Source organism: Apis laboriosa, unplaced genomic scaffold (assembly GCF_014066325.1).
Source record: "Apis laboriosa isolate Shangri-la unplaced genomic scaffold, ASM1406632v1 scaffold16_cov148, whole genome shotgun sequence".
Lineage (NCBI taxonomy): Eukaryota > Metazoa > Arthropoda > Insecta > Hymenoptera > Apidae > Apis > Apis laboriosa.
Window position 1 is genome coordinate 1288622 of NW_025222129.1, and position 24566 is coordinate 1313187.

The 24566-nt window shown below is 36.1% G+C and overlaps 6 protein-coding genes across 18 annotated transcripts in view; 3 read left to right on the plus strand and 3 right to left on the minus strand.

Annotated features, from left to right (window-relative positions):
• Positions 1 to 2845, plus strand: part of LOC122711035 (MOXD1 homolog 1) — a 13438-nt gene extending 10593 nt beyond the window's left edge. Inside the window, exons 5-10 of the mRNA XM_043929427.1 lie at positions 207 to 396; positions 507 to 772; positions 1051 to 1469; positions 1547 to 1746; positions 1832 to 1962; positions 2309 to 2845. Of these exons, the coding sequence (XP_043785362.1) occupies positions 207 to 396; positions 507 to 772; positions 1051 to 1469; positions 1547 to 1746; positions 1832 to 1962; positions 2309 to 2467 (1365 nt within the window). The 3' untranslated portion in view covers positions 2468 to 2845. The remainder of the gene's footprint in view (positions 1 to 206; positions 397 to 506; positions 773 to 1050; positions 1470 to 1546; positions 1747 to 1831; positions 1963 to 2308) is intronic.
• Positions 2846 to 3312: 467 nt separating this feature from the next.
• LOC122711181 (apical junction molecule-like) lies at positions 3313 to 8168 on the plus strand. The gene is made up of 4 exons (XM_043929696.1): positions 3313 to 3395; positions 3471 to 3634; positions 3753 to 6467; positions 6562 to 8168. Exons 2-4 carry the CDS (start codon positions 3471 to 3473, stop codon positions 6599 to 6601), a joined length of 2919 nt encoding a protein of 972 aa, XP_043785631.1. The 5' UTR covers positions 3313 to 3395; the 3' UTR covers positions 6602 to 8168.
• An 18-nt stretch (positions 8169 to 8186) lies between these two features.
• Positions 8187 to 13258, minus strand: LOC122711180 (centrosomal protein of 162 kDa-like). Of its 2 annotated transcripts, none has more exons than XM_043929695.1 (6): positions 13120 to 13258; positions 12693 to 12959; positions 12494 to 12593; positions 8895 to 12424; positions 8526 to 8687; positions 8187 to 8425 (listed from the first exon to the last, which is right to left on the minus strand). In XM_043929695.1, exons 1-6 carry the CDS (start codon positions 13156 to 13158, stop codon positions 8201 to 8203), a joined length of 4323 nt encoding a protein of 1440 aa, XP_043785630.1. In that variant the 5' UTR covers positions 13159 to 13258; the 3' UTR covers positions 8187 to 8200. The 2 variants fall into 2 exon arrangements, with proteins under 2 accessions (XP_043785630.1, XP_043785629.1); XM_043929694.1 differs by having other exon boundaries at positions 8883 to 12424.
• Positions 13259 to 13683: 425 nt separating this feature from the next.
• Positions 13684 to 17069, minus strand: LOC122711304. The gene is made up of 2 exons (XM_043929924.1): positions 16944 to 17069; positions 13684 to 15914 (listed from the first exon to the last, which is right to left on the minus strand). The coding sequence occupies exons 1-2, from the start codon at positions 17064 to 17066 to the stop codon at positions 14343 to 14345; spliced, it is 1695 nt and encodes a 564-aa protein (XP_043785859.1). The 5' UTR covers positions 17067 to 17069; the 3' UTR covers positions 13684 to 14342.
• Positions 17070 to 17593: 524 nt separating this feature from the next.
• On the plus strand, positions 17594 to 18795 carry LOC122711306 (pre-mRNA-splicing factor Syf2). Its single transcript, XM_043929926.1, has 4 exons — positions 17594 to 17803; positions 17908 to 18048; positions 18132 to 18427; positions 18495 to 18795. Exons 1-4 carry the CDS (start codon positions 17714 to 17716, stop codon positions 18658 to 18660), a joined length of 693 nt encoding a protein of 230 aa, XP_043785861.1. The 5' UTR covers positions 17594 to 17713; the 3' UTR covers positions 18661 to 18795.
• Positions 18660 to 24566, minus strand: part of LOC122711303 (TGF-beta-activated kinase 1 and MAP3K7-binding protein 3) — a 10726-nt gene continuing 4819 nt past the window's right edge. For 4 of the 12 annotated variants that reach the window (XM_043929922.1, XM_043929921.1, XM_043929919.1 and 1 more), the window contains 8 exons: positions 22221 to 22728; positions 21174 to 21560; positions 20832 to 21050; positions 20078 to 20229; positions 19910 to 20003; positions 19521 to 19787; positions 18845 to 18901; positions 18660 to 18762 (listed from right to left, as the gene is read on the minus strand). In XM_043929922.1, coding sequence (XP_043785857.1) covers positions 18737 to 18762; positions 18845 to 18901; positions 19521 to 19787; positions 19910 to 20003; positions 20078 to 20229; positions 20832 to 21050; positions 21174 to 21560; positions 22221 to 22560 — 1542 coding nt within the window. In that variant the 5' untranslated portion in view covers positions 22561 to 22728 and the 3' untranslated portion in view covers positions 18660 to 18736. Of the gene's footprint in view, positions 18763 to 18844; positions 18902 to 19018; positions 19788 to 19909; positions 20004 to 20077; positions 20230 to 20831; positions 21051 to 21173; positions 21561 to 22220; positions 22729 to 23742; positions 23882 to 24566 lie in introns of all 12 variants that reach the window. The other 8 variants (XM_043929917.1, XM_043929916.1, XM_043929915.1 and 5 more) reach the window with 6 other exon arrangements.

The window sequence follows — 24566 nt, forward strand, 5'->3', positions numbered from 1 at the left end:
GAGATAGATAGATAGATAGATAGAGAGGGGGGAGGGGGGGAGGGAAAGAGAAGGAGGAAAGAAGGGAGGGAGATTAAAGATAATTTAATCTGATATTTCGAAATTGTCTCGCGCCATTATTCTTCGAATTCGCGTTCGATAGAAAATGGAAAATTATCTTTATACATACACAAGCGAAGAAAATTTCCAAAATTTTTCGTTTCCAGTACACGCCATTGGTGGAGAAGGAGAACGAGGAATTGGTCCATCACATAATATTGTACGAGTGCGCTTCGACCCTGCCGATATTAGGGCAACACGCGAGAATCGTCGGGGCGCCTTGTTACAGTCCGACGATGCCACGGGAGTGGGAATCCTGTTTGCAACCGGTGTTGGCCTGGGCTCGGGGTAGCAAAGGTAAACGGCTCGAGTGGAAAGAAATTCGTGAAATTCGTTAAAAAGTAAAGAGGGAGGGGGGAAGAGGAAGAGGAATAAAATAAAACGAATGTCGTTGCGTGTCTTCACAGGGGAATGGCTTCCGGAACACGTCGGCATTTCCATTGCTGAGCATTCGGAAGGTTCTTATTATATGCTGGAGGTGCATTATAATAATCCCAGCATGAGGAAGGTGGTGGACAGCAGCGGTGTACGCCTTCACCTGACTCCCAAACTTCGCCCCCAGGAGGCGGGGATTCTCGTTGCTGGCGTTGCAGTGAGCCCTCTTCATCTCATCCCTCCTAAACAAAAGGAATACGCCACGGCGGGATACTGCACTCCACATTGCACGCACACGGTGAATAATCTCGTTCGATGTTGCGACATCGTATCGTACAATTGTATTTCTAAAAACCAAAGTGTAATAAATATAAATAATATAATAATATAATAAATAATAATAAATAATATAGTATTATATTTTATTATTATATTATTTATATAAATAAATATAATATTATATTTTATTGTATAGTTTATTGTATATTATATATATATAGTATATATATTAGCATATATATTATATAGTATAATTTATTGTACAATATAGTAAATATTATATGTCCTCTTGTCTAGATGTTCCCCGAGAGCGGAGTGAACATCGTTTCGGTAGTGCTGCACTCCCACCTGGCCGGTCGGCGGCTAAGTCTGAAGCATATCAGGCAGGGCAAGGAATTACCAAGGATAGTTGAGGACAATCACTTCGACTTCGAGTACCAGCAGTCTCACACTCTGGAAAAGGAAGTGAAGGTACTTCCGGGGGACGAGTTGGTGGCCGAGTGCGTTTACGGCACTCTGGATAGAACCAAGCCTACCTTGGGAGGATACGCGGCGTCTCAGGAGATGTGTCTTGCCTTCGTAGTCCACTATCCGAGAACACCGCTCGCTGCCTGCTACAGCATGACGCCGTTGAAGCATCTGTTCAAAACGTTAGGAGTGTACAGCTTCAAAGGTGTAACTATGGACCATTTGGAGAAGCTTTTCCTAACGACCAGGTAAGTGGTAAACGATGATAAATAGATATTAGAATTCTATTCCAATTTCACCGGAACGTTACTTCGTTTTACTTCAGAACGGATGCCGTGACCATTCCTTCGACCGGCCAACAGCAACTTCCTATCTACCCAGCAACGAGGCCTAGCGAGGATATCGACGAAGAGCTTATTAGGGAGGCCAAGTCGGCGTTGAGGGCCGTGAAAGATTACACTCTGGAACAGGATAACGAAAATGTTTTCTCTAGATTGATCATCGAGGAACCGGAAGAGTTCAGAGGTATCTAAAAATAGATATACGTGCTTCACAAAAATTGATCTCTTTAGATTTCGAATAAACGAAATATTGTTTCAATTGTGCGAAGGTCGAACTTTGGCAGAGCACATGCTGGCGTTACCCTGGACCGAAGAACTTCTCGCAAGAGCCATCGAGCAGAATCTGTATCACGGAAGGCACATGACTTTCTGCAGAAAGAGAGACGACAAGCTTGCTCTGGTACGTTGGTATCTTAACCCTTTGCGCTCCAAGCCTGTTTCGCTCGGTCGAATCAGCAACTCCAGATCCGCGCGTTCTCATAAGATCACCATAAGATAATTACTCGTAAGATAAGATTACACTTCATAAGATTATAAAGAGCTTAGAAATCTATTTATGAAGCGACATTCTAAAAAAATCAAACATAAATAAATATTGTCGCCGTTCAAGTTGCCGCAACAATTCCAGTGGTGGCGAAGAGTCACCGGTGGAGTTAACTCAAGTGGTGACCGAGAGTTACCGTTGGAGAGCAAAGGGTTAAAATACGTACGATTCTTCGTAAAATCATCGATTAACCTCTTTACAGCCAGCAGACATACAAACGTTTCCTAATTACACGGAATTACCGGAAGTAAATGAAACGATGTGCACGGAAATGGCAAAATTATCCAATGCGTCGGGGTCCTCGTACTTCGATATCGTCACGTTCCTCACGATTCTAATCCTGACAATCGTCGTTTCCTAAAATTAAAATTTTAAACGTTTAAAAGAGCTGTACATTATTGATCGATAAAAAAATATACGCCTTAAAATGTTTCGCTTAAAAATCTGTAACTGTTGGAAACAGGCTAAAAAAAAAAAAAAAAAAAAAAAAGCGAAATCGAAAAAGATTAATTAAGATAATAATTCACGGACAAACTGTCTCTTCGCCGATGAGAGACGACAAAATTTTCGAAAAATTTTGACAGTCCAATTTATATATAGAAATATAATATAATATATATATATATAATGTAATAATAATGTAATATGTACAATGTAAATATACCATCTACTTATTTATAAGATATTCGCGCTACAAGCCTTTCCTGTATTTTATATGGATTTTGTATAAAAATAAAAGAAATAAAAAAAAGATAAACCGAAATGACTCTATTTGTCTCAAATTTTCCACACCTCGATCGAATCGTTAATAATTCAATAAAAATATTAAACGATAATCGAATAAACTTAACGAAGTTAAGAAGATTCGAAGGAGAAATGAATTTCGTTTTTTCGAAGGGAGAAGAATCTCACGTGATAGATGATTGGTTTTGAAGCTCGTCCAATTGGATATAGCCGATATATCGGTCGCCACACACAGGTGTTTCCGATTCGCAATTTTCCGGATGGTTAACCAATCACGGAGGCGTTTGCAATACTCTTCTCGACCCGATTTCATTCATGGTGATTTTCACGTGTATCGGAATACGGGGGTCCCATGTGGTCGGTGCTGATAAGCACCGAATTGGTGGCCGGTATCGAATTGCGGTGGAGTTCCGCCGGGTATAAAAGCCCTGTCTCTTGGGACACGGAGCATCAGCAGCTCCCCAGAGCTCCAAGGAGCAACACGAGCAATCCTACGAGTCGCTCCCCCAATCCTTTGGATCGAACAGTCGTTGTACACCAGCGAGGTGAGTCTAAAACGATAATTAAAATTTTTTTTAAATCGATTGGTTGCACTGAGAATGCCTTGTTTGATGCCAAAGATGCGGCGTACACGGTACGTTGCATTGCCAGTGAGGGCTTGGCATTACGTCGGCCTTCTGGTGGTCTCCCTCGCCTGCCTCACGTTAGGCCTGGTCTCCAGGGACAAGGAAGGCCGTGCAGGAAGTTTGGCGGGACCTGAATTAAAGCACCAAGCACCTCACGAGTAAGACTTAGTATCAGAATCTTAGTCGAGTACTTGATTACAAATATTTTAATAAGTTAAAAATATTATAATATATATTATTATAAAACCAATACTCTATTTGCCGTTTTCCTCGCAGAGTGGATGCGTGCCCTAACTTGACTCCTTTCACCAAGATGCCTTCTTGCTCGAGCTTCGAGCAGGACCAAACCAGGATTTCGACGACGACCACAGCAACTTCTATCACACCGGCTGACGTCAGACTGTCTCGATCTCGTAGCTTGGATCGCATCTCCAGAACTCGGTCTCGTGAAGATGTTAGGAGGGTGGAGAGATCGGATAGACGGGGGACGAGCATCGAGAACAATCGTAGGGTGGAATCGAGACTTAGAAGCGAAAGCCAAGACCGCTTGAGGCCTGCGTCCGATCCTTCGACTCGACTTTCTCGATCGCGAAACTCGAGGGTTGCGTTGCAGGATCTTGAAAGAAGGACGTTGCTCGAGAGGTCTGCCGATAGGCGACGCGAAATAAACGGACGAGTAAATGATTCACGAGAACGTATCGCACGATCTTTGGAACGGCTAGCATCTACGGATTTCCGTCGAGAAAGGAACGATCGATCGTTGAGGGATAGGCGAAATGACCGTATGCAGTTGGCGACCAGACGCGATTCTGGATTGGAGCAAAATCGTAGGTCTCTTACAGGACAACGAGAAGTAGCTGGTGATCGAGAAAGAGTTAGTCGATTGGATCGTCGTATGGACGCAAGGACGAACGAACGACGGGACTCTTCGATTAGATCGTTGAAACGGTTTGGAGATGAAATGGAACGACGAGAGAGAAACAACAGATTGAATTTGGCTCGTGAACGACGCGAATCTCGACTCGACATCAGGGCATCTGAACGAGTTACTCGGGATTCGTCTCGCGATCGTAGCTCAGAACGACGAATGCTCGTAGAATCTAAAAGAAATTTGGAAAGGAGATCCACTTCTGTCGAATCCAGGAATCGAATTGAAGAAATCAAAGCTGATCGGAGACTTATGGAACAGAGAGCTAATCGTCGACTTGTGGAACAGAGAGTAGATCGCCGACTCATGGAACGAAGAGCTGATCGTCGACTTATGGAACGAAAAACTGATCGTGTTATGGAACAAAATGTTGATCGTAGACTTTCGGAAGAAAGGACTGATCGTAGAAGGATGGATCGTCAAGTTATGGAACGAAGAACTGATCGTCGCCTCATGGACCAAAAAGCTGATCGATCTATAGAACGAAAAGCTAACCAACGTCTCGTAGAACAAAGAACTGATCGTCGTCTCATGGACCAAAGAGTTGATCATCGATCTATGGAACGAAAAGCTAACCAACGTCTTATGGAACAGAGAATTGATCGCAGTCTTATGGAATCAAAAACTAACCAACGTCTCGTAGAACAAAGAACTGATCGCCGACTTATGGACCAAAGAACTGATCGATCTATAGAACGAAAAGCTAACCAACGTCTCATGGAACAGAGAACTGATCGTCGATTGATGGACCAAAGAGCTGATCGATCTATAGAACGAAAAGCTAACCAACGTCTCATGGAACAGAGAATTGATCGTCGACTAATGGAACAGAGAACTGATCGATCTATGGAACGAAAAGCTAACCAACGTCTTATGGAACAGAGAACTGATCGCAGACTTATGGACCAAAGAGCTGATCGATCTATAGAACGAAAAGCTAACCAACGTCTCATGGAACAGAGAACTGATCGTCGATTGATGGACCAAAGAGCTGATCGATCTATGGAACGAAAAGCTAACCAACGTCTCATGGAACAGAGAACTGATCGCCGACTTATGGACCAAAGAACTGATCGATCTATGGAACGAAAAGCTAACCAACGTCTCATGGAACAGAGAACTGATCGCAGACTTATGGACCAAAGAGCTGATCGATCTATAGAACGAAAAGCTAACCAACGTCTCATGGAACAGAGAACTGATCGTCGATTGATGGACCAAAGAGCTGATCGATCTATGGAACGAAAAGCTAACCAACGTCTCATGGAACAGAGAATTGATCGTCGACTAATAGAACAGAGAACTGATCGATCTATGGAACGAAAAGCTAACCAACGTCTCATAGAACAGAGAACTGATGGTCGATTGATGGACCAAAGTGCTGATCGATCTATGGAACGAAAAGCTAACCAACGTCTCATGGAACAGAGAATTGATCGTGGACTAATGGAACAGAGAAGTGATCGCCGACTGATGGAACAAAGAGCTGATCGTCGACTCATGGAACGTCGTCTCGCAGAGCTAAGGACCGATCGACGCGTTTTGAACTCAAAACGATCTATGAGACAAAGGCTTGACATTGACGGACAGCGACGAATTAGCACTACGCCTACTCTTCTCGCAAGTGACATTCGATCCAATGAAAAGGAACAAAGAGAAAGAGTTCGAGCAGTTTTAATATTCTCTCGAGATAGATCCCTAAACGATATTAAACGATCTCGTTCCGTAGACAGAGAACACGTTCGCTCCACAGACAGAGATTCTCGAAGACAATCAAACTCCCGAGATTTATCGGAAGATTCAATATTTATCCGAAGGCATATCCGATCGTCAAGGCTTCCGATTCAAGAACGCAATTCCAGAATTCCTGTTAATACACGTTCATTAGCAATGCGAGATAAAGTTTTAACCCATAACAATGAATACGTACCTAGAATGGGCGGCACGGAATTCCTGAAACAAGAGAGTCACGTTTCGTTCGACATTATCCGCCAGGCATTTGTAATTGGTCTTTGTACAATGTATGGATTATCCATTTTTTATGGCAAACGTTCTTTCATTCGGTAAGCAAACATCCATTCATACCAGTATCCTAATTGAAACATGAAAGATAATTAATCAATTGCAAAATTAATAAAATGCGTTTATTTGTTATAGCAACTTCGTGAGGCAGGCACCACAATTCATTCTATGGTAGAATCTGATCCAAGAAGGAATAACAATTTGCTACTCTCAAGATTTGCTTTTAATCACTGTTTTTAGTATAATATTTTTTGGCATTGCTATGTATTTAACAAGAAACTGTATATTAATGTACAGCTGATAAATGTATCCTGCATAGAGATAGAAATGTGTCGCATGTATTTAAAAATATATATTTTGTCCGAATAAATTGTTCAAATTAAACGTAATGTAAATGTATTCAATATTTTCCTGAAATCATTTTTCCATTGCACATCTATTCCATCACACATCATAGAAAAAAGACAATAGCACAAATGCACATAATATAATATTATATAATAGCAAATATTAAGCTGAATGGTCAAAGAGAAGAGAAATAATTTATTATTAAAGTCATAATCTCACGGTTTGTACATCATGGCTGTTTGGCTTAAAAGTAATTATAAAAAAATGCAACGACATGTATCCAGTCTTGAAAAAGTGACTATACTCTGTGTGATTACAATGATTTGATAAAAACATGATTTGATATAACTTGAAAGCAAAGAATTATTTTCTAGGATCATCGCGTAACAAAGTGTAACAAAGTTTTTTTTAATATTATTACATCTAGGACACGTCGAATTTGTGCGATATGCGTGTGCTTCGTTCGTCGTGAGAGTATAGAGTCAAACTATTGCTAAAACGTTTAATGATGGTTCCTAAAATGTATATAAATATATGTGTATAATATAACTGGACGACTTGATTATAGATGGATTCGTTGATCGCGAAAAATGAGTGAATATAAATAGAAAATAAATACAATTATATAACTGAGTCGTTCGTGTTTAGCATATCTTGAAAAAGCCTCATGTAAAAAATTAACTCCTATGCAACTTTGGAAAATATCTTATTTTCTCAAGATGCTTCCTATACGTTCATATGGTCTGTCTATCCATTCGTCAAATTGACAATAAATACAAGGCTAAAGATAGTTCCGATTTGGAAGCAGTCAAGTTTTCGACAATTTTTAAACCTACGTTATTAGATAAATAAAAAGTTTGCTTTTAGTAAATATAGATCAAAATATTTCTATGTTTTCATTTGATATTACGATTATTAGTTTTATTACTCCAACTATGGACGTTGTCCATGCATATTGCACGCACAATGGCAAGAAGGAATGTCGACGAGAAGTTACGATAAAACAGTAACTTTGTTATTTGTTCGTCTTTTCTTTTGCGTAACTTTGGCAGTGATCCCAGTCAATCATTATGTTACGAACTTTCCCAGGATCGATATGATTTCACTGAATTTCCATATCCTATGGTAAGAATAATTAAACATATTGCAAACGCGACCATGAACAATTAATCGTGTTGCCTTCGTGGAAAGATCGATAAAAAAAAAATATCGATCAAACCTTTTTGGCTGTGCATCCACTTACATATTTATAAAGTGCCTAACAACATGATAACTTCTAACAAAAACCTAAGATACGTTTCAGTACACTTGAACATACGAATTATCACAATGCCCGATAACGAATCGAGAAATTACAATTCTATCGATTTCTCGATATTTCATGAGCACCACCTTGCACATAAATCTATTCTAGTTCATCTAAAAATTAATGAACATTGGCGATTTCTTGAAGCATTCCAAGAATATGATCAAGCTCTTGTCGGAAATAACACAATTGTCGATTTTTACCCTTCTCGTTTTTACAATCCTTACATTGGGTTCTATTTCTAAGTAAATCGCGCACCAAACTTTGTAATGTCATCTCGCGACTTTCGTGTCGTTGTTGAAGAATCGTTATCTTGTCTTGTAATAATTGCAATTGTTCTGTACTCTAAAACAAAAGGTAGAATAATTACAAATGAATATATAAAATGATATATAAAATGTTTTAAATATATAAAATGTTTTAGAATAAATATTTAATCGCATACCGGTGTTGATAAATATTTCACTTTTTCATTCAATGTCTTCACTTTATTTTCTAAATGATCCCTTTCAGCCTTTAGGACAACGACTTGCTCTTTGTAATCTCTTAATTTCTCTATTTGTTGTTTTAAGTGAGATATCACAGCTACTTGAGTATTTATTTGACCCTATCAATAAGAACATTGTATTTATAAAATGATCATATATACATAATAACAGTACTACGTGCAAGATATGTATGTAAATATTGCAAGATATATGCAAATATTTTAACGTAATATAAATAATAATATAAATAAATAAGATAAATAAAAATAATAAATAAAAAAATATAAATGAACACTGCACGTAATACAACGAACCTGTAACTTTACCACTTTAGAGTCTCCGAATTTCACGCTATATTCCTTCAATAAAGTGGCCATCTCACGTTCATGTTCCTCTTGCAAAATATTCAAATCGTGAAGTCGTTTGTTTTTCAGAGCCATGAAATCCTTGTTCATCTTATTCAGTTCCTCTTTTAGAATATCATTCTCATCGGTCAATCTCTTCACTAAATTTGTATCTCCATTTTCGGTATACTGCATAGGATCATAAAGCTTTTGCGCTGAATTGGTTAATCGTTGAGTATTAGTATCAGATACATGTCCATTTTGATAAACGTTGGAGTTCTGATCGTTTCCTTCGATAGATTTCAAAGTCAACAACTTTGAATCCGAGGATATACCACGATTCTTTTCAAAATTCATAGTTTTCAATGATTTTCTATCGTTCAACAACTTTTCCCTCTCCTTCTGCAATCTTGTGTTCGTTTTTTGCAAATCTTGGAAATCTTTTGTGAGTTTCGACATCGCTTTATCTTTATTCGTGAGCTCCAATTTCAATCCACGTATAGTAGCCATGAGATAAGCATCGTCTTTGGAGTTTTGAGATTTTAGAGTAATTTTCGCAAAAGATTTTTGATCCTTTTTCTCTTCCTTTTCAAACGATCCTGCCCTCTCCTCCTTTCTAATAGTTTCTACACTCTTATTCTCTACAAGTTTCGATGCAGTTTGCGTGAACATATCATTGTACACCTTACGATCTTTCATATTAGCTTCCAATAGTTTACCATCCAGTTCTATTATTTGAGTAGTATATTTTTCTTTCATATCTGAAAACTTCTTTTGGAATTCGATCAATTTCTGATGTGCTAATTCATCTTTTGCCTTAATTTCATTTTCGAGACTCAAAATTCGATCTTCTAATAATTTAACTTTCTCTGCGCCAATCTTTTCTTGTTCAGAATTCGCAGTTAATATAAGAGCAGACACTGAATCAGGATTTTTTCTCTTTAGTATTCTTTCCATTTCACGAACCTGTCTGTTCAAATCTGTAATCTTCTTGTTATCAAGAATTACTTGGTCTTTTAATTTTTGCGTTAATTGTTTCTCACGTTCTACGTGACTCTTGGATATCTGTAATTTTTCTAAAAGATTACCCTCCTTAACCCTTAATTCTAAGAGTTCTTTCTCTAATGGGAGCACATTCTGTTGCACTTTATCGAATTCTTGTTTTATCACTCGCAATTGTTCCGTTTTAGAACTCAATTTCACTGTCAAATCCTCTACTTGTTTCTTCAATTGTAACTCTGACGTAGTCATCGCTTGTAATCGATCTGTGATGAAATCGTTCTTTGTTCTTAACTGTTCCTTAAACATTTCCAATTCATCGTTTAAAAGGCTATTTTGTTGACTCAAATCTTCATTGTTCAAGGCATAATCTGCATTTTTTTCTCGAAGCTCAGAGACTTCGAGATTAAGTTTCAAAGCCTCTTCCTCGAGATCCTTGATTTTATCTGCAAGTTCTTGCATTTTACCTGATTCAAGAGTTGTACTTTTTTGTTTTTGTAGCTGCTTCATTTCCTCCTGCATTCGTTTTGTGTCCTGCATCAGTTTCTTATTTTCCGTTTCATAAGCTTGAATCAAATTCTCTTGTTTCTCTAATTCTTTTTCTAGAAGCATAATTTTTGTATCTTTTTTTGGATGAGGATCTGGTCGTTTCTCATTTAACGAAAGTTCGTCTATTTTTGCTTTTAAAATAATATTTTGTTTCTTTAGTGCAAATAATTCTTCTTCAAAGGATATACGCATATTGTCTATCTGACTCTTGTACAATTTCACTTCTGATTCCAACTGTTGTTTCAATAGAGTATTCTTATGTCTTTCTTCACGACATAATATCTCCCAATTCGTTTTCGTTAAATTTTGTTTCGTATCACCACCTGCCATTGTAGTACATTTTGCATAAATGTCTGATGATTTAGTTTGGTGCGTTTTATACGTGGAAGACAAAGTGAAAGTAGAACCAGTCTTAACAGAATTTTTGTTTGGCTTTGGAGTTATTTTAGTCTTGGGAAGAGTTTTCGTGATTGATTTAACCGTAGGTTGCAATTTTGGCTTCAATGTTGGCGATCGTCTAATTACATTATTAGTAGGTCTTTTCATAACATCCGAAGGTTTACTTACTCTTATATTCTCTGTGGAAGTTCTAAATGATGGTTTGCAAATTTGATCATAACTCTTAGATTTAGAAAATTTTAACTCTTTTTTTTGTGATTTATTGCTAGATGCACTAGCCAGATGGATAGATTTACGTTCTATGTTACCACGTTGAGGAATTGTAACATTAACATTAGATTTAATTTCGGAATTTGTAATTGTTTTATGTACGATCGTTTTCGGTTCTTCCATGGATTCTTTGTCTTGTTGCGTTGTATTTTCTATTGACTTTTCAGCCAATAATTTAGGAATTGCATCTGCAAATAATTCTAATCTTGGCGTAAGATCAACTGTATATAATTCTTCCTTAGAATTAAGTACTTTCTTACCATCTTTTGATACAGTTATGTTTCTTGGAGATATTTCCTCTTTTTTATTAAATAGTTCTGTTTCATTTTTAGAATTATTATTAACATTTAAAGATTGCTTTTTTTCTTCATTGTCAGCACTAGAATCTGTTTCAACAATTTCATGTTCAATTTTTGGATTCGTCTGAGGTAATTCTTTTTCTAATATATCGGAAATTTCCTTCTCAGGAAATTCAGGAGTTTTGCCATTTGTAGTTTCTCCATCTAAAGTAAATATTTTTTCAGGTTTTGAAAGAAAAGAGTGTATAGTATTAGATTGGCTTGATTCTTGTTCTTTTTTACTATTTTGCCCTTGTAAAAGTTTCAAAAAATGCGAAAAATCTTCTTGTCCGAAACTTGAACTACCTGACATACCACCTTCAGCTTTTTCTTTAGATTTTTTCAATAAATCTTCGAAAAAGTCCTTATCTACATCAGTTATTTCTTTTTGTAAATTATCTTTATCTGATTCCAATTTTCTTATACTTTTTAATTCTTCCGACTTGGAATGTCTTTCAATAGGATCATCTAAATCCGAACTACTAGATACCTCTACTTTTTGTTCTTCAAATTTTCTTCTTTGAAGTTCCAGAGATTTTGGAGCTTTCAAGCTATTCACAGTTTCATATAAAATTTCAAATCCAGGACTACTGTCTCTCTTCTTCTCATTTTTTGGACTTCTTTTGATTTTTTCAGTCTCTTTATGTACTTCTTCTTCTATCAATTGAAAGATATCAGCTTCTAATTGTCTAACTCTGCTAAGGTTTTCTATATCTTCTGGAATATTCTCAGGTACTAAAGTATCAGATTTTGATCCACTTTTAGATAAACTGCTACTATTTTTTCTTACAAGTTTTTCAGCTTCTTCTAATAATTCTTCTACGGATTTTTCTTCCTCTATAGGATTTTTGGCTGAATCTCGAGACTTTGAACGATCTATAGCTGAATTTGGACTAAAAGTTCCAGCTATCTTACTCATTTCTTCTAAAATACTACCAATATCTTCATCAGTTGCATCTGTATAATAGAAAAGAAATACACTTAAAAAATTATACAAAATTATATAATTCTTTTGAAAATACTTACTTTCAAAATCAGAAGGATATTTATCAAATGCTGCAGAAGCTAAAACATCGCATAAAGTGTCATCTTTGTCTTTTATTTCAATTTCATTTTTATGCATAGCCTAAATAAAATAAAAGACTAAATTATAAAACTGAACAACACATTATTTGAAAATTAATATCTTACAAAAGATATAAAAAAACATAAAAGCCTTAATTACTTTACACATTTTTTCTTTTTCAAGAAATTCTTTCATTGAAGAACTAACATCCGGAGAAGGAGATAAAGACTGTTTTATTTTCTCATCTATTGAAATAGCATGAGAAGCATCAAGCCAAATATCTGGTTTTTTCAACCACCACTTTTCTTCCTCATGTTTCTCTTCTGATTTTTTAGATGTCTTAGGTTTTTCTTTTATTCTAATTGAAGTTTCCCCTACACTAAGACTAATAGAAGTACCCAAAGTATCATCTTCGGTTGAGTTCAACTAGATAAATTAAATATGCATGAAATCCTAATTATTGCAACAAAATAGTAAAAGTTGGCATATTTCTATTTCATATAAATTATCCAAAATAAATAATCAAACATTTTTTAAAAATTAAAATAGGTTAATACATAAGAATAAAAATATTTAAAATACTTACATCCTCATAATGAGGGGATTTTTGAGGATTTGAAGACATTCGGATTTTTCACTAATAATATCTTTGAATATTATAATCTAAGTAATCAATCATTTTTTTTTAGAATTATTTGACACTTAGCGTACTTATTGTTTGTTTGTTAATTTTAATTCGCTCAACGGTTGTCCTGTAGCGACCTCACCTAACCAATAACGTAAAATATGTTTGACATGTCGCATTAAAGAAAAAAATACAAAAAATGAAACGATTATATAATGGAATAAGTATATATACATATATATATATATATAAAATTATATTTAAGAAAATAACAAAATAATAAAAAAATAATCAATAGAAAAATATTTTTTACTGTCTTAGAGAATTTATTGTTCGATTCATTAGTATAAGCACATAACAGTTTTGTAATGACTACACATTTTCCTCATTTTTATTATTCATATTAAATTATAAAGTAATTTAATAACGAATAATGTATAATATACGTATATAGTAAGATTAACGAATGCACTTGATATTTAATAACAATTTATAATAGAATTTTAATTATATTTTAAAATATAAAGCATTAAAATAATCATTTTGCACAAATCCAATTTGTCATTCTTTTAAAGATACAAATAGAAATTTTCGATCAATATATCACGCAAAATGATTTAAGTATATCATTATACTTTTAGATATATAAATTCATTCGTAATAACAATTACAAATGATATTTCTTAGACTACAAGATAACAATTTATAGAATGAAAAGGAAAATTATTATTATTATATTTTCACTATGTATCACAATTTTGTGTATATGAATATCTGATATTTTTTAAAATATATTTATATATTTTTTTACATATATCTTATTTTAAACTTTGAAGGCGATCTGTGAATCCTTTATCTACATACATAACATTCTTAAGCGTATAACGCAACGTTTGTCTTAATTTCTACTAACAATTGATAATTATTTATATTTATACATTTTCATTCATAAAAATATTATTACGATAATAATGCATATATGTGTATTCAAAATAATTACATAGATACATATTTTCTTTTAATTTATAATCATCATATGATTTCTTATAAAAGATTAAGAAAAAAAAAATATTCATAATCGATTATCAATGAAACTTGTTTAGTATTTGTATGAATACAAATGATATTTTTTCCTTTAAAAAATAAATCTTTTATATGATATGATTCCCGATTTTGTAAAAAGATCAATGTCCATAACATGCATGCAATTTGAATAATTCTTTGTTAGCAAAACTTGTGTTACATTCTTCGCAATAATGTTTAATATCAATCATTTTCATTGAGGCCGACATCTTAGCTGTAACACTGTTTCTAATTGTTTTCATTAATGTTTTATTGGATGTTTTATTTCTATTCATAAGATTTTTAAGGCTTTTTGGTAATTTTTTAACCGATATATCCGCACTATCAGATTTTCTTATCTTACCGTTTCTCAGACAAACATCTTGACTTCTTAAATATCTTAGCGAATAATTTATACGAGTCAATCGATTCGATTTGATTTTTTTCGCTTTTAATTTATTGTTCGATATATTTCGTAAAGATTTCCAATTTGTTATACTAAAATTATCGATGGGATTTAATGCATTATGATTAATATTATCTTTTTTTATATTTACATCATAATCTTCAGGCAGTGAATCAATTTGATTAGGTAATGACAACATGGCGACTGATACCGATTCATCGAATATTAAATCCTTAAGATCCGAAGATTCTTCTTCCTTTATTTTTAACTTTATTTTATTTTTTAATTGTTTCGACATCTTATTTAATGGTAATTTTAATTCATTCGTAATATTTAAAACCTTTTTTTTATTCGCTTGACGCTTATTACTTTGCAATCTTTGGTTATTGTTCGTGGATTTTGAATATTTTCGTATTGGTCCTCTATAATTGATGGTCCCATTCCTTGGTCTCAAGATACGTCCTTCAGAATTATCGAGTTTTTCTACTTTAATTTGCGTTATATTAAACTCTGTTGAAGCTGACGTTTCTGACTTTATAATTGTCGATCTGTTTTCATTTTTCAATGATGACAAAGAGGGAAGTTTTCTTCTATTTTCTAAATAATTTATAGAATTCCTTCTAGGTCTTAAATTATGAACAATCATATCTTTTGAGGTTTCTTTGTTAGCATTATAAGATTCATTCAAATCATTAGATAAATTCAAACTGGAAGAAGTCGGCCTACATCTATCAGCATCTTTAACCTCATTGACAAGCTGAACTAAATTTGATCGTCCCTCAAATGTTTTACTGGATAAAAAATTCTTCTTTCGCGTTTCATTGGCGCAACTATCGTTACCTTGCCTAATTTCATTTGTCCTACTACATCTCGATATTTTGTTTTTATAATTTGTAGGTACAGTTTCATTACTTTGGTCCGATTTATCACAATAACAACTGCAACGTGTGTATGCTGTATACGTTATACGTTCGGAAATATCATCAGATTGAACACTATTCATCGGAAAAGTTACAGAACTCATCGAATTTATGTAGCCGACATCACCAACAATAGGATTTATGCCATACATGTCGTAATCCGGCGGTTCTACTTTGATCTTAATGTTTTCTATATGCACCATTGGCACACCGACTCTCTCCTTCGAATCTTCTTTTTGCATCCAAGATAATTGATTCTTCAAACCAGTATCTGTCTTCAAACAGTCCACATAAAATTTGTGAAACTCCTCCAGCTTGTAACTGCATCGATGACACATATGTTTCGGCAACAGGTCCATTTCGTGTACCTGCAGGATACACACGCGATACGAATGCGAGTGTTAAGTTCACGTGGTCGCATAAGGAAAACGAGGTGGGGATATATTGCACGTGCTGCATAAATGTATGAAGAAAATGAAGGGCGGGAAATTAAAGAATAATATTCGAATATGAATAATATAAAATCATAAAGGTATTTTACACAAAATAAAGAAAAAAAAACGATATTATTATAATGAAATATAATGAATTCTATTTTTATTCTAAATGAATAAAAAAAAATTCAAATGGCATCATCCAAATATAAATTGATCAATATTTGATAAAGAGATAATTATATAATAAAAAAATGATTTCGATTCTAATAACACATATGTGATATTTTTCGTCGACTTTAAACATTTAAAAATTCGTTGCAATATGTAATATAAATTATATCTACTTTTTTAAAGCTTCAAATACAAGATAATTTTAATTTTATTAAATTATCTAAAATAATTTAAGTTAACGAAAATATATAATATTCAACTAATTTTAATAATCTTGAAAGAAACGGAAATACGGAAATAAATTTTCCGTAATGTTACTTCAAGTACAAGATATTTAATATTTTCGTTATCTAAGAGTAATTCTATTTTCAGATATTTATTTTCAAATTTATAATTTATCTATTTCATGAATAATAAGGGGTTAAAACATTTGTTACTTGAAGTTATGCAATATATGAAAAGTGTTTATGAGGCATATTGGCGCGAAGTAACAATAACCTCACTTTTAGTATTATAAATGTAATCAATAAACATATTTACAAAAAAAATTAAAATCTGTAATAAATATGCTATATTTAATCAGAAAGATATACATTAAAAAACATCAATTTAGTAAATTAAATTTCATTAAAAAAAAAAAGAAAAATTATTGAACGTTCCTAGTGCAATTTCTGACAAAAAGGTGATTTAGGAGGGGGCGTTAATGATGTCAGGAAAGACCACCAAATACACGTGAAATTCATAACGAAACGATACGAATGTAGAAGGGAGAAGAGTGATATGACATACCATGATTGGGAGAATAGCGTTGATTTTCTTCACGTGGTTCTCATTCTTGTCAAAAATATTAATCGAGATACCGGATTGCTTACCGCAAAGGCGGCAGACGCGACTAGATTCGAGAGTCTCCATAACGGTATAAGAAGAATTAATTTGTCCGGGAGAGTGTCGCAGTAAGGAGTCGCGTGCGTATCTCTTCTATCCTTCTTGTAATTGCCTCACTAGAGCTTTCGCGGTACCCTGGCCGCGCTTCGCGGGTAATCCCCAAAAGCTCGCAGAGCGCGAACTTTCTTCTGCGGCTCAATCGCCGCCAGCGTACAATTCTGCGTCACGTTTCACCATCGGGGTTCGCGCAAACGCGAACCTTGGCAAGTGCTGCTAACTCGACGCAACTTGTGATCGACCGGTACCACCTCAATCTTCTACCGGCGGACGAAAAATCACCTGACTTTTCTCTTGATGCTTGCCACAACGATATCACCGCTCTCTACAAATTGAACGACAGGATCTGCTTATTGCGCTCTCGTTCGCTCGAGAGCAGAAGATCAATTTCAATCGATCCACCACCCACAGAAGTCGGGCAAACGGAGTTCGCCTTTTTTGTCGACGAATCGTAACTTACTGACATCTATCGGAACTTCCGGTATACGTGACGCGATGCAACTTACAGTTGATAATGTTTAACCAAACAATTACGTTCTAATCTTTTAATAAGTGACAGAATTATTTCTGACAAGCATATTTTACTTATTTAGAAGTTTATTTAATTTCATTTTATAATGGAGAATGAAAATACAACTAGTGAGAAATCTCTTGCAGACAAACATGCTGAGAGAATGAAACGTTTACGGGAACTTCACACGAAAAGAGTGAGTACAAAGTATAGTAATTACAATATAACCTATATTTTTTATTTAATTTTATTTCCATAACTTTTGAAAAAAATGTTTCTTACAAAATATTGATTTTATAGAATGAGGCCAGACAACAAAATCATAAAGAAGTAGTAGAGGAAGATAAAAGGAATAAACTTCCTTCAAATTGGGCATCACGTAAAAGACAAGCAGAATGGATTATACAAGATGAAGCTGCAAGAAAAGCTGCTCAAGAAAAAGTAAATATTGTTAAAAAATGATGAATATTATTAGATCATATTATAGCATAGAATTATTGAATATTGTATTATACATTTCATAGGGAGAAGATTATGAAAGAATGAAATTACTTCATATCGATGCAACAGAAGCAGAACGTATAGCAAGAAAGAAAAAAAATAAGAAAAATCCTGATCCAGGTTTTTCAGATTATGAACAAGCAGCTATCCGTCAATACAATAGGCTAGTAAAGAATATTAAACCAAACATGGATTCGTATGAAGAAGCTAAAGATAAATTAGGTCCAGCTTTTTATGGAGATAAAAATACTATATTACATGGTCTTCATGAAGATAAAAAAGAAGCTATTGACAAAATGGTTGAAGATTTGGAAAAACAGTTAGTATTTCACAGCTTAATGTTTAATTACAACATTCATATATTGTAATTCTTCTTCTTTTTCTAGAATTGCAAAGAGAGATAAATATAGCAGAAGAAGAATGCACAATGATGATGCTGATATTGATTACATCAACGAACGCAATGCTAAATTCAATCAAAAATTAGAAAGATTCTATGGTGAATACACGCGTGAAACAAAGTTAAACTTGGAACGGGGTACAGCTATATAATAGGTTGGCTGCAACTTTTTATTTAATTTAAATAGTGATTGTATTTACAGTTTTTATGTTTCCAATGTAATTTACGTTATACCACCCAACTATGCACTGTCCCTAAAAATAAAGCAAATATTTTTTATATCATATGTTATTTTATATTTTTATTCCTATATTAAAAATGTAAAAAATTACTTACGACTTGGGGAAAAGTTATGATGATGTGTAACTCGTATATGGATATCTTGAGTCTCGCCTGTAAATCGTATATTATATACATTTATAATACTCATTTATAATACTCATATTATATTTAATATATTTTTATATAATCTCATACGAGTACTTAAAAATTTCAAAATTCATTACTTACCAATTTGTGATTATTAACTCGTCAATTATTAAATAATATTAAATTATTAATAATTAGAAAAAATAACACTGCAAAATATATGGTAGATTAATCATGCCTTTATGTTAAAAATAAATTCATTAAAAAAATAAGAAAAATCATAAAAGTAGAAAATAGCACACATTCGTGCACTTAAGTACATAATAAATCTATTTTATTTATGCCGTATGTTCATCATTACGTTGTCATTACATAATTCCTTCAACGAGCAATTTTACAATAGAAAAGTAATATCACCTTTGGTTGTATTGCTCCATCACACTATAAGAAGTATAGAGATCATATATTTTTCATATATTAATTAATTGTTTGTGAAATATTATTCTGTGAGTTATCTGTTAACTCACAAATGTCAAAAAAAGAAAAACATGCGGTTAAGACATTGGAGTTTACTATTCCAAAGGCGGTGGAGGCGGCGGTAACGAGGTTGTAAGGTCCTCTATCGATTTTCCAGAAGTCGTACCTGTGTTTCCATGATCCATCAACCGTGGCATATCGCATTGTTCGCATTTATTCATCAATGGATGATTATCGAACGTGCACATTCTACAGACCCAAGAAGGTCCGTCTCGTTCTTCTCTGTCAGTATTGTTATCACTTAGTAGTTCCGGTTGCCAGGCGGGTGGTTGACTTGGCAAAGGCGGTGGATTGGAACTGACAGAACTCGATGGTAAAGGTTGACCAGTATAAATATGCTGATAAAACTTTTCATTCGTTTCACCCAAAGGTACTGCAAATAATAATAATAATAATAATAATAATAATAATAATAATAATATATAAATAAATAAAACAACTGAACTATAATATTTTATCTGAAAAAAATATTAAAAAATATAATAAAATCACTACCTCTTGGATCTGACCATTGATCTACTTCATCCGCGAGTCTATCGCATTCAACTTGTAACTGATAGATCTCGCTTCGTAATTTTTTTTTTAATTCCTGAAAAATGATCATTACATAATAATACATTTATTGAACATTACATCGTCTTAATCTTAATCAACGTTGCATACTTGAGGAGGCATAGAAGAATCAAGAGGCCTCGTGAGAGATTGTAATTCTTTCTTCATCGCTTCGAGTCGTCCTTTCTCGGCTCTCAATTCCCTGGCGAGTCTTTCTTTTCTTTCTAACTGCTCTGCGACCAATTTCTTTTGATGCTCCGCCACTAAAATGCCATAACATATTTTATTAGATTTAGAAGAAATACAATCGGTATAGTTTTGTTGAAAAATATATATTTTATTGTTGACTTGTTTTACAAAAATATACTTGCAGTATTGTATGTTCTAATTTGTCAGCAGAGATTGCATTGATATAAATTAGCCTCAACCCTTGTCAACGTTTTATTTCACTGTGTGTAAACGATTAAAGGGGAAACACGAAATATGAATTGTAGCGTTCAGGGAACGCGTCAACATCGAGACGACGCTGCTCGTGAGAGGGAAAAGCAGATCAGGTGGTCCACGTAGAGTAACCGCAAGCGTGGCTATGTATAGACGGAGCGTGGGGTCAGGAATGCGTAAATATCGTTCTCAGTGTTACATGCGTGGGCGTAGTATGTGCGACGGAGTGGTTTTCACAGGTAAATATACGTGTACGTAATTCCTACGATATGAGAATTCAGAAAACAAAGCGAATCATTTTTACAGGATATCGAAATAAACAAAAAATTTATATATATATATATATATATAGTGAATAATAAAAATAGCTCGTCTAAAAGGTTATTTTCAAAGTAGAGAAAGATATAGTTAAGAAGATCTTTACCTTGATTCAACGGCGATCGATTTTGATCGGAATTGGCCGATACGCGCTCACCAATGGGACTGGAGGGCGGCGAGGTCGTCGTCGGTCCTGACGGAGTCGTTGGAAGGCTAATGGAAGGGACGATGTTCGTTGTCGATGGTACGGAAGGTGTAGTTGGGGCGCTCATTGTCGTCGTAGGCCTCGGCAACTGACTAGGTGGCCCTGCTGGAAGACCTGCAACTTGAACGTTTTCAATCGGTCAAAGGCTGTCTCGATCTCTTTGGAAGCGCATATATTTTTATTTATAGGATTGAAAAAAAAAAAAAAAAGAAGAAATCGCGAATAAAGGAAAATAATACAGACCTGGTGGTCTTTGAGGACCGGTCTGCGCCGGCGGTATCAGACTGTTGGGCCTATTGGGGCCCATCGGAGGCCTGATTCTCGCAGCCGCCACAGTGCCAACGGCTCCCGCCCCAATGCTGATCTGAAGACGACTTTGAAAGCCCCGAGGATCTAGAGAAGAGCTCGAGTAAGTGAGACTCGAGCCCTGTGATCTGATGTCGATCGGTGGTTGAGGTTCCGAGGATGGGGGCCTCAGCGTCAGACTAACCGAGGTGTAGCTTCGCGTGTGATCGATCTGCGGCCCCGTGTTTACCACGTTCAGTAATGGCTCGGCATAATAAGTCCGTGGATCGAGGAGCAGATCACTTCGTTTACAGGCACCACCAATCGTAGGCACCGTTCGAAAGTCTAAATTGTTGGCCGGAATAAAAAAGAAAAATATTCCTTCTGTTACGAGCTCGAATAAATTACACGATCGAAGATACGAGAAGAGATGTAAGATCAAAAGAAGTCGACGGCATGTAACATGTAACGGCGAAGGATTTCTTTCGACTAACGGGCAAACAGGATCTCCACCGCACACAAGGCCATGTGATGTAACGTGATCGAAATTGAAATCGCTGCCATCGTTGCACGCGGATAAAAAACCTGTTTAATTCTTCCTCGAATATACACGATCATAATTAAATTCGAATAACGTAATTACATAATACGCAATCGTGCAACTATACTCGATCAAATTTATTATCGCAACTAATGTAATTGCAACCTACTATCATTGAAAGCATATCGGTTCTAATATTGAGTAAACAGTTTCCTCCATACCAACTTCAATACCATTTTCTTTTTTTTAACATATATTAACCATTACGCTAAAGAATAAAATATAATTTATCACGAGAAAACTGTTCGACTCTGAAACGACCAATGCTTATCCACTGTCCTAATCCTAGCCCTATAAACAACACCGTTCCGATCGTTCATCAAGGAGATTTCCTATTATCCATCCATCTATTTCGACTTCCCCTATCTCGGATAATCAACTACCTCTGGTACGTGGATGCGTACCGCGATTGCCAGCAGGGCTACAGGCAACGTTCACGTTCAGCTCGAATCCGGCTGGCTCGTTTCCCGCGTTCTGGACTTTGTTAAGGCAATTCGAGTCGCTGGCTCCTGTGCAATCGTCGAAGAAACCGCGTGTCGTACAGACGGCAGGCGCCGAGGAAGGGGTGGTGGATGAGTTAGCCGCGACCGGCGAGGAGGCTGATACGGCAGCTGCTCGTGTACAGGCGACAGGGCAACGCCGCGCCATACCGATGTCCAGTGATGCCGGCCTGTGCGGCCGCGTGTTGTTGGTGGTGGTGGTGGGGGGGTTGCTCGTGCCGCAACCGCGCTGCGCTTGATTCATCGAACAGCAACGTTGCTGCTGCGCAGCCACGTGGTTCGCTCGTTGTTGATGATGCTGTTGCTGCTGGAGGATGCCGCAAAGTACCGCCGGTGGGAATGCACCCGGAGACTGTCGTGACTCTTGGGTGGCGCGAAGACTTCTCGCGCATGTCTCCCGATCGTGGCTGTTCTGCAATGAACAGATGCACACTGGGTCAGCCAATTTCCGGACACCGTGTCGCCGAGCTCGACCGGGGAGGGTTTTGCGTTTCTTTTTCCAATTGGAAAATTTTCTTCCCTCTCCTGGATCCCAGCAACGGACGCTTAAACGCTTGTTCTCTCTCAACTCTTCGACTTTACTCTCCTCCTAGAGGATTGATGCCAGTTAACCGTTTGCGGTCCGATTAAGTTAGGGGAGAACGACGGATTTGCTTCTGGTTTCAAGTTCCAATCAATGCATAGTCCGTTGTAATTGGAGTTTGCTGAGAAGTTTGCAGAGAAAGATAGACCGCAAAGGGTTAAATGTTGCAAGGCATCGACGCGATCCTTGACAGTGGATAGTTGTGAGATTTCCTGGTCTATCTTTCGCGGTAACGGAAACACGTTTGACAAACACGTTTTGTTATCAGGACGCGATTATCAGGACACGATTTTCAGCGACTGGAAATCCCAGAACTTCTCCATTCCGCGAATACAAGAGAATTGAAATTATATTGTTTAGTGCGGTCAATCTTTGCTGATTAAGAAACGCTATATATTTTTGAATGCGAAATTAGAGAAAAACCAAATGGTCAACACAAAGGACGTCTATATACACACAGGTTCCACGCTCGTGCAATGAGAGAAGAAATTTATGTCTGTTAATTTGCAATGCAGGAATGTTAAGATACTCGTGATGTGGTGCGTCGTATGGTTAGTCGTTATGATGATGATCAATTTTTTTTTTTTTTTTTTTTAGCATTGACACTTGGATGAGCGAAAAGAACAAATCTCTCTAAACTGAGGTTAAACTGAGGCACACTGTGCAATCAAGAAGGAACTCTTCCCGGAAAACTCGATCCAATCCGAGCAAACCTGGATCGTTTACGATCGCATTGCGTGAAAGGAAAATTTCTTTCTCTACTCCGTTCTTTGCTCTGGATCGAAGTTTCCGGGAGACCAGCATATAGGAACGATATATCTGGCGGACAAAGAGCACCTATACCTGGGCGATGCACTGGGAAACGACGTGATCAGGGAGCGCAGGGAACTGCTGCTTCAGCTCATGGAACAGCTGCATGATAGCGATGTTAGAGCAATGGCACTCCCCCATCGTGGGCCCCCATCCTCCTGGCAAGGCCTACCTGTGGGTGCCAGGTCTCTTGTTACACCAGTTTGTATGATTCGATGTCGAAGGAACAAATACAGCCCAACAATACAGCTGATTAATCGATAAACCGAGGATCGCCACGATCGTTGGGTGTGTCGATCGAGCGGCATCGAGACAAATTCGCGAAATAATGAAAATGAGAAACGATGTGTCGGTGGATAAAGTAAGGTAAATTGTTATCGATGATTTTCCAACGAGCACGAGTATGTGTTGTGGTAGACAAACGAGACCGGGAGAAGGTGGAATCCGGCAAGATCGTCGAAATTTTGTAGTTTAGTGGATAAACGATTTGGATGGCCTCCAAATACGACGTTTCTTGCAATTTCGTGTCAGTGCGCGAAAGTGTTTCAAATTATTCAACCACGGATGAGTGGACGGGGATGCGATTAATGGAGACAAAATCGTGAGAAAATGAAAAGGTAAAGACCGTGGAACCTGCCGGGGCAAATCGCCTCACTTGTTGGAGACGCGATGAAATATTACGCATGATCGTGCGTTGAATCCTCTTAATTATAGCGAAGGCCACACCAAACTTCGATCCGTGTACGCGGGACTCCTTAAGTTTGGAGATTTTCTTTGACTTGAGATGCGATCGTTAATTTCTCGAAACGCTTCGATCGTTTTTTTTTTTTTTTTTTTTTTTTTTTAATTTAATTTAA

What these genes read in the sequence shown, in the direction of transcription:
- LOC122711180 (XM_043929694.1), bottom strand. Translation starts at nt 13,158, where the DNA reads ATGTCTTCAAATCCTCAAAAATCCCCTCATTATGAGGAT. An exon ending in AAAAAGAAAAAATGTGTAAA is followed by an intron (nt 12,594 to 12,692) that starts GTAATTAAGGCT and finishes TATTTTATTTAG; the next exon opens with GCTATGCATAAAAATGAAAT. An exon ending in CTAAAGTGGTAAAGTTACAG is followed by an intron (nt 8,688 to 8,882) that starts GTTCGTTGTATT and finishes TCTTATTGATAG; the next exon opens with GGTCAAATAAATACTCAAGT.
- LOC122711181 (XM_043929696.1), top strand. Translation starts at nt 3,471, where the DNA reads ATGCGGCGTACACGGTACGTTGCATTGCCAGTGAGGGCTTGGCATTAC. An exon ending in AAGCACCAAGCACCTCACGA is followed by an intron (nt 3,635 to 3,752) that starts GTAAGACTTAGT and finishes TTTTCCTCGCAG; the next exon opens with AGTGGATGCGTGCCCTAACT. An exon ending in GGCAAACGTTCTTTCATTCG is followed by an intron (nt 6,468 to 6,561) that starts GTAAGCAAACAT and finishes TATTTGTTATAG; the next exon opens with CAACTTCGTGAGGCAGGCAC.
- LOC122711304 (XM_043929924.1), bottom strand. Translation starts at nt 17,066, where the DNA reads ATGGAGACTCTCGAATCTAGTCGCGTCTGCCGCCTTTGCGGTAAGCAA. An exon ending in ACGCTATTCTCCCAATCATG is followed by an intron (nt 15,915 to 16,943) that starts GTATGTCATATC and finishes TGTATCCTGCAG; the next exon opens with GTACACGAAATGGACCTGTT.
- LOC122711306 (XM_043929926.1), top strand. Translation starts at nt 17,714, where the DNA reads ATGGAGAATGAAAATACAACTAGTGAGAAATCTCTTGCAGACAAACAT. An exon ending in GGGAACTTCACACGAAAAGA is followed by an intron (nt 17,804 to 17,907) that starts GTGAGTACAAAG and finishes TTGATTTTATAG; the next exon opens with AATGAGGCCAGACAACAAAA. An exon ending in GAAAAGCTGCTCAAGAAAAA is followed by an intron (nt 18,049 to 18,131) that starts GTAAATATTGTT and finishes TACATTTCATAG; the next exon opens with GGAGAAGATTATGAAAGAAT.